An 8,144-nucleotide genomic window follows, 5' to 3' on the forward strand; every position below is an offset into this window, starting at 1 on the left:
GGCCTGCGGGCCCTGGGCCAGCGTGAGCCTGGGTGGGCCGGCCTCACCTCCCTCAGCAGCACGCAGCCTCTGCTCCAGCCTCACACCCTGGAGCTCCAGTGCGTCCAGCTGCCGGGCGATGTCCTGCACCTGCCGATGGATCTCCTCCTGGGTCAGGCGGGCAGGGTGTGGCTGTGGGGTGCACAGGGCAGTGAAGTGCTGCTAAGGACAGGAAGAGTGAATAGCCTCCCATGCCCCCCTCCGCAGCCCACTCACCTTAACTGGGGAGACCAGAGCCTCACGGGAGGGCATGGGAGGGCTAGATGGGCCCACGAGGGTTCCTGTGGAGGGGCAAGATGAGCCTGCTGCCCTCTCCCACCCCCCACCCCCTGCCCTGCCCCTGCCCACAGTGGGATCCTCATGGTGAGGGCTCAGACCCCCTTGGCCACCCACCCCAAGGGCCCCTCTGGTCAGCTGTCTCTCCCCGTGGCTCTCCAGAGGGACCACAGAAGGCCAGAAGTTTGGATTTTGCTGTCCCCCACCCTGGCATTCAGGGGGCATGGTCACTGGGTCACTTCACCCACCCCTAAGTTGACCAAACCTCCAGGCATCTGCAAGGTGTGATCCTTTGCCCCGGAATTCCTTCCCTCCATTCTGCCTCTGTCAAACTCCTGTTCATCCTTCAAAGCCCTACTCCGCATCTCCTTCCCAGGAAGCACCTCCCTCCATGCGCTGAAGGGAAAGCCAAGGTCTTTGGGGCTGACCTGGTTTGTCCCGAGAGTGGAGCTCTCCCTCCTTCCGGTCGGGGGCCTGGGCTTCCTGCCCTGAGGACCCGGTCAGCAGCAGGCTAGCAGGTACGGTCAGCCTTTTACGGCGAGGAGGGGAGGAGGCTGCTGCTACCAAGGAAAGGCAGAGCCACATCAGGCCAGCAAGCCAGGGACCTCCAGCTCTCACTGCTGCCCAGAGCCCGGGGCCCGCCAGTGGTCAGAGAGAGCCCAGCAGGGCTGGGGCTGGGCACCACCATGCAGGCACCCCATATGACAGGAGTCACCCCTCTGGCTTTGTCCACCCAGGAGGGCAGGGTGCTTTGCTCAGGACCCCAGGTGGTGGGCAGCCCTGACTAGGCAGACAGCGGGCTGGAACCCCAGGATTCTGTCCACGTTACCTGAGAGGCTGGGCCCGCAGGTCCTGTCAGGCTGTACAGGGCTCAGTGTGATGGAGACCCCTCCCTCAGGGCTCCCCAACACCTTCCTGGGCGGGGCTCCGGCTCTCCACTCTCCCTGGGCTGAGGGCTCCTTCAGCTCCAGAGTCCTGGACAAAGGGCAAGAGGTGAGCCCCCAGTGGATACCCCCAGACCTGGGTCGCCATCGGGCACCAAGCCAGGTGCAAACGCACCCATGCACGTCTGGCCCAGGGCCAAGAAGCTGGCCTGCCTACTTCTGGACACCCAGGTGTACTTTTGCCAAGTCTGCTGGGTACCCCTCCCCTGCAGCACCTGTGGAGTGCCCACTATATGCTGGGCCCAGGCTGCATGCCATATGCAGAGCAGTGCCCATTGGGTTGGCAGGGACCCTTCAGAGGAGACTACCAGGCCTCTCTTCCGAGGCTCCCGCCACAGGGTGGGTTTGGAGTCCAGCCTTTGGGCAGGGCCAGGGTTCCCCCATGAGACGGCCGGTGCTCGCCCTGGGACTGGCCTCGCGCACTAGCACACCCTCAGCTCAGGCTACCTTGGCTCACCTCTCAGGGGGATTTTTCTTCCCTACAGGTTTCAGACGGGTCCTCCATCCGGCTGGGCCGTCCTCCGGACCCTCCTGGGGGCTGCCACTCAGACCTGGGCGGGGGCGGGAGACAATCAGATGGAGAAATGTGACGTGGGGGCTACACCCGACCACCTGCCCATGGATCTGCGCCGCCCCCAACACCCAGGCCACATAGGGGGAGCACTGGACTGGGAGTCCAGAGACAGGGACAGAGCTCTCTCTCCAGGCTCGGAAGGCTGGGCAGCCGGCCAGTGTCTCCATGTCTGTGCAGGACCAGCAGTGGGACTGGTCACTGCCCAGTGTGGCTTTGATGGCGGGAGACCAGCCTGACAAAGCCCAGGCTCCCCCAGGGATGCCCAGGGACCTGGAGGGGCCAGCACCCATATGGAGAGGCCAAGCGTCCCAGCCAGCCATGCAAGACCAAGATCAGTAGCTGGCCACTCAGGAGACCACCCCAGCCCAGGGAGATGGGCTGGACCACAGGTAGGCAATGTCCAGAGGGTGGTTTTCAGGGATGGGCGACTGGCCAGGGCTTCCCAGTGTGACCCTCCAGGGACCCAGTGGGGCCCAGGTGTCAGGGCTGGGCTGGGGCCCCACGGCTAAGTAGCACCGTGTCCTGCTCACCCTTCCCAGTCAGGGGCTCCTCCAACTTCACCCTGGAGCCCCCTCCAGCCCTGCTGCCCTCTGGGGTGGTAGCTGGGCTCTTCCGTCCAGGGTGGAGGGATGCAGGGGTCCCGAAGGTGGTCGCCAATTCAGCCCTGGGAGGGTGGGACTCTCTCCTCGCCGCAGGGCTGCCGTCAGGAGTAGACGCCTCCCCTAACTGCCCTTTGGCTCTGAAGGCTGAAGAGGTGGCGGGGGGCAGCCTGTTGGTGAGAGGTGGGCTTCAGACATGGAGTCTTCATGAGGCCCCCTGACACTGCCCCTCCCCCAGCAGAAGCCCATTGGCCTGTAGGGGGGTCAGCACAGGGACGGGAGGAGGCTGAAGGCAGCCACTGAACAATTTACAGTCGAGATGAAACACACACACCCCTTGAGGCTAGGGGTCCTGGGCCTGGGTTGTGAAGACCCCACGCAGAGTTTGGCTGCCCCAGGGGTCATTGAGCTGGCAGTGCCACCATGGGGATCCCCAGCCTGCAGACTCAGCGTCCGGGCGGGCCAGGGACACTAAGTCCCCTGGCCAGCTGCTCTGGTCATGGAAGGCCAGGCAGTCCCTGAATCCTCGCCCTGCCTGCCACGCCTTGCCTCTTTGGCGCCAGGGTACATCTTAGAAGGAGCTGGGCTCCTCCCCACCTAGAGCCCCCCAGGAAGATCCTCACTGAGCCCAGTCCAGAGCCTCAGCCCCTAGGGGTGCCCTCAGATCCCTCCATCCCCCAGGAGTGGACAGATCCTGTGTGTGTGTCCCCCCCGCCCTTCCTCTCATGATGCCCCAGCACCACCTGCTACTGGGCAGGAGTGGCCAGGCAAGCTAGGGCCAGGGGCACTCACCCAGCTCAAGTTAGAGGAGGGGGTCCTGAGTGGGCTCAGACAGCCCCTCACGCTCTAAGTGCCTCAAACCCCAGGGCCCTGGGGTCCATTCCGACTCCCAGTGGCCTAAGAGGACGGCACAGAGCCTCAGCCCTCTCCCTCGGAGCAGCTGGTGGTTGCCCACTGCTGACCTCACAGTGGGCAGCCGCTTATAACCACTAGTCACCAGGGCCCCGCATTCTCAAAGTGACGGGCCTTTACTCGGTCCAGAAATGCCCACTCCACGTCTGGTGAGTGGAAGCTCATGAGCATTGGGTGAGCCTTGCCTCGCTGGGGGCAGGCAGGCTGGCACCCCACCCTGACACCCGCCCTGCCCCTGAACCAGACGTTAGACCCTAAGATGATGGAGGACAAGGTGTGTCTCGGAGAGGCCACGAGGACACACAGGGAACCCTAGCACCCCAGTAATAACCAGACGTCCTTCCCTCCCTCAGGCACCCCTCCACCCCACCCTGCTGCCCCCTGCACCCATGTTCCAGATTTCTGGGAGCAGTCCCCAGGTCTGACAGCCAGGGCAGGCATCCCTGCCCCTGGCCACTCAGGCATCCCAGAGACCATCAGTGTGGAGGGGTGGGTGGGGCCCACACCCCAGCCCCTTCCTCCTCCACTGACCTGCCGGGTCCCTCCGGGCCTCCTGGAAGGGTCTTCTTGAGGAAGCTCAGCGCCTGCTCCCGGTTACTGTCCCCTGGAGTCCTGTCCCCTGGAGTCCTGTCCCCAGGGGCCGCCTTCCCAGGCCCCCTGCCTGCAGAGCCATTGCTGAACTCCTGAAAGAACCTCTCACGGGCCTGCTGAGTCTTGGAGGCCAAGGGGGTCCAGGCTGCAGTGTCCGAGGGGCTCAGAGGCGAGGGGGTGGAGTTGAGTTTGGCCTGTGGAGCTGCTGTTCGGGGGGCAACCTGGACTTGGGGCAGAGCTTGGGGAGGGTCCCGGGCACTCGGGGGTCCCGTCAGCTGGGGCCTGGCTGCCGCAGCACCCTGAACTGGTGAGGACCACCCGGTCGGTGAGCTGTTGGTGACGCGAGTGCTGGTTTGGGGCATGGGGCTGGCAGTCACAGGGCCGGTGTGTAGCCTGTGCGTATCAGAGCGGCCCCAGTGGACAGGAGAGGAGGCGGCGGCGGTCACAGCGGGAGGGACAGAGGCGGATGGAGTGATACTTCTGGCTGCTGGGCTGCCGGGCACAGACTTCTGGGCTGGCTGCTTGGCTGCAGGGCCTGTTTCTCGGAGCCCGGTCCCTTCCCGGACCCGCCATGGAGTGCTGAGCAGCCTGGGGTCCGCAGTGTGGGGTCCTGACTGCCTGGGAGCCTGGCCCGTCGACGTGGGGCTGGCAGGGGTGGCTTGGGAGTGGTGGTTAGTGCAGACAAAGACACCGGGCTGCCCCGTGGCCCGATAGGCCCCCGAGTGTAGCGTGCTAGAACACTGTTTGCACCTGGGGGAGGAAAACACGAGGAGGCCCTGTGGCAGGCCTGTGTCCACTCGCTGTGCGCCCCTGCCAGCACCGCGGTCGTGAAAACAAGGACCAGCCCTCAAAGCTTGCAGGAGGCGGCTGGCCTCGAGTGCCCGGAGCAGAAGAAAGGGAAACGCACAGACCTCCCGGCCACCGGTCGATGCAGACTCCCCGTGACCCTGGAGGGCAGGCTGTAAAAAACAGCCTGGGGAGTTTCTGCGACCATAACTCTTTCCGGAGGCCCCTTCTCTCTCCCTCGGGAGGGGGGAGGGCGGGTGGTTTCCAACTGGCCACCGGTCGATGCAGACTCCCCGTGACCCTGGAGGGCAGGCTGTAAAAAACAGCCTGGGGAGTTTCTGCGACCGTAACTCTTTCCGGAGGCCCCTTCTCTCTCCCTCGGGAGGGGGGAGGGCGGGTGGTTTCCAACTGCCCACCCTGCGGATCGCAGCCCAGCGCTTAACCACTGCGCCACCAGGTCACCGGAAGAGAGTGTCCGGAAGAGGAGGAGGGGCTGGAAGGTGTGGCCGACGGCCCCCACCCATAAACCACTGCCTCCTTTGGCAAGATCAGAAGAACCAGATGGTGCCCTGTGTCCCAGGGCGCATGCGGATCATAGGTCTGTACCCGGATCTTGGTCAAATGAAGGGAAATGTGGAGTAGGACTTCCCATTCTCACGGACTCCAGACTTTCAGGAGCCGGGGAGGGGAGGTGAACCCCTGAAAGAGTTGCCCTAAGAACACCTTTGCCCCAAGACACCCCTTTATCTGAAACAGCGACAGCGGTCCGCCTGGAGGCCTGTGCTCTTTACACTCAGGTCCCTCTGCGACATGGACCCGCCAGAGGTAGTTGGAGGGGACAGAGAGGACGACGCGAGGGCCGAGGGTCCCCAGGGGGGAGGGCGAGGGGCAGCACGGCTCGCAGACAGTGTCTGTGGGGGCGCAGGGTCTGTGCTGTGGGCGGTCTCAGACAGACCACTTGGGTTGCTGTGTGACCATTGGTCTCAGAGTGAAAGCCTGGGGCCGGAGACGAGGGACTGAGTGTCCGCGTGGGACGACATCAGGGAGGCTTCCTGGAGGTGGTGCTGGAGAAGGTGGGGTTCTCAGGGATGGGATGGGCGTGTGGGCTGAGGGAGAGTGGGTGTTGGGAGCCCTGGGAAGCTTTGGGTGGGGTGTGGGAGGACCCACCGGAAGCAGTTCCGGTGGTAAAGCTTGCCATCCACCAGGTGTCGCTGTACAAGGTGCACATGCTTTCGACAGACTGCACAGGTGCTGCTGACCACGGAGCTGCCCGAGGGGGCCAGACCCTGGGGAGGAGCACTCGGTGAAGGCCAGCAGCCCCTGAGCCCCAAGCCCACCCGCCTTCCATCTGCTCCTCTCAGACAAAGGGTGAGTAGAAGCCTCCTCTGAACAGAGGGGACACACAGGTGGGCTGCACCCCAAGGCAGCGCCTCCACCTGGCCCTGAGGAGGGGTCTCAGGGCCCCGCCTATTCCCCAGGAGCCGGAGTCGAAGCCTGTCCTCCTACCAGGCAGCTGATCTGACTCAGGGACTCTCTGTCAGATTTCCAGGGAGGTCGGTCTTTAGTGGAGCAGACAGCCTCATCTTTGTCTCGAGGAGCGGCTGGTGGGTTTGAACCGCTGACCTTGCAGTCAGCAGCCCAATGCCGAACCCAGAGCACCACCAGGCTCCCGTTCCCAGCGCACAGTGCAGAGCAGCTCTCCCACCAGCAGGGGGCACTCGAGCACTCAAGCACGTTATCCCTGGCCTCGGTTTCCACCTCCTGAAAAGTGAGGTCCCCTGCACCCCTTTGCCAGGCTGGCTGAAGAGCAAAGGCTGACCAGCCACCCCTCCTAGCAGGGCCCATGTGTGCACCCCACACCTTGATCTGCCTCTCTGTACAATGGGTGCGCAATCCCCCCATGCAGGCCTCAAGCAGCCCTGAGCTGTCTTTCTGGGCCCTCTTGCTAAAGGGGGGGGGGCACTGAAGCTTGACCATGGGCTCCCAGGGGTAATTCCTGCCTGTTTTTTGGGGGGGTCCCCTACTCCCATAAGACCCCTTCATGGGGAGCTGGTGGAAAACCCGATACCGGTTGGAGCTGTCAGGGGGTGCTTACAGCCTTTGGGGGAGGGCCCTGCGCCCCCGCAGCCCTCCCCTGGACAACAGGGTTGGTCCTGACTGGGGTCAGCGGCTGGCCTCGGGGTGGGCTGGGTGAGGCCAGCTGGTCTGGGGTCTTCTTGCCGGATGGTTCCTCCTCAGGGGCAGACGGGGGTCTCTTCACACCAGCCATGCCTCCAACTGGCAGGAGAGAGGCGGGGGTGGGGGACTTGAGCTCCCCCTCCCCCCCACAGGGTCCCTGGAAGCACCTAGCTCAAGGAAGGGTAGCTCTCCTGCTGGGGGGCGAGGGGGGGGAAGGGCAGCCCTAAGCAGAGCCGGGACCTCCCCTCCCCTCCCCTCTCCCTGCGAAGGGACTTTCTGTCCCAATGGGCAGGGACGTGAGGTGACTGTCCCCTTGCCCTGGTGATACGATAAGCCTATACGCCCGCCCGGTTGGGGAATGCAGGCTGGGGCCTGGGCCTCTGGGTGGCCGGTGGGAGCCTGGGTTCCACCCCCCTCCCTGCTCCCCTGCTGCACAATCAAGGAATGGTTCTGGAGCTGGGCTGTCCCCTGGCCAGGACAGGGGTCCTGTCCCCTCCCCATGCCGCCCCAGAGAGACTTAGCCTGCCCCCACCCCCGCCTGGGAGCCTGTGCCGGGCTGGTAGGGAGGGACACTCACTGGGTGAGCGACCGTGGAAGTAGTTGTAATACTGGGACGTGTAGGTCAGGATGCTCAGTCTGTCTGGCACCTTGAGGGCCACCATGTCTTCGGCGTCCAGCAGGGCCGGGATGCCCAACTGCTCCTCGGCCACGCGGAAGGCCTGGGGACAGGGAGCATGGCGCGGGGTCAGCAGGACCTGGCAGGGACCCCATCACCTTTCTGCATGGACACCCAGAGAGGTTTGGTCCGAGGGGTGGGTGTCCTGTGTGTGTTCCTGGCACCTCCAGTTACCTGTCTCACCCCCGGTTATTTAGGTAGGGAACCCTTGAGATGCCCCTGGACCCTCACAGGCCCGGACCCCCACACAATCTTGGTCCCCAGCACCCTGGACACCTCACACACCGTTGGCTCACACAGGCCTTGCCAACAGCCGGCACCAGCCCTAGCATTAGGAATGGACCACCCCTCAGAGGGGCTGCTGCACCCTGGAATGCTGAGCCCCCTCCCCCCTTGGGTTGCAGGGGACACAGACGCCCGGGTCCTCAGAGGCAGAGGGCCGGGCAGGGTCCTCAGGGCTACAGGGCCATAACCCCTGCTGCATCGGACCTGGCCTCACCTCCTGCCCCAGCCCCGACGACCTTCACTCCTGACTCCACAGGGGCCTCCAAGACCCACCCCCAACTGCT

General features: G+C 64.5%; 1 protein-coding gene across 1 annotated transcript in view; it reads right to left on the reverse strand.

Annotated features, from left to right (window-relative positions):
- The window catches only part of MICALL2 (MICAL like 2), a 20,815-nt gene that overhangs the window by 2,235 nt on the left and 10,436 nt on the right, over positions 1-8,144 (reverse strand). Inside the window, exons 3-12 of the mRNA XM_045284344.1 lie at positions 7,477-7,618; positions 6,817-6,998; positions 5,889-6,007; positions 3,876-4,685; positions 2,364-2,602; positions 1,717-1,810; positions 1,145-1,290; positions 744-875; positions 256-320; positions 4-201 (exon numbers count right to left, since the gene is read on the reverse strand). Of these exons, the coding sequence (XP_045140279.1) occupies positions 4-201; positions 256-320; positions 744-875; positions 1,145-1,290; positions 1,717-1,810; positions 2,364-2,602; positions 3,876-4,685; positions 5,889-6,007; positions 6,817-6,998; positions 7,477-7,618 (2,127 nt within the window). The remainder of the gene's footprint in view (positions 1-3; positions 202-255; positions 321-743; positions 876-1,144; positions 1,291-1,716; positions 1,811-2,363; positions 2,603-3,875; positions 4,686-5,888; positions 6,008-6,816; positions 6,999-7,476; positions 7,619-8,144) is intronic.

Source organism: Echinops telfairi, unplaced genomic scaffold, assembly GCF_000313985.2.
Source record: "Echinops telfairi isolate 266 unplaced genomic scaffold, ASM31398v2 ScPeMD7_5;HRSCAF=22, whole genome shotgun sequence".
NCBI classification, from domain to species: Eukaryota; Metazoa; Chordata; class Mammalia; order Afrosoricida; family Tenrecidae; genus Echinops; species Echinops telfairi.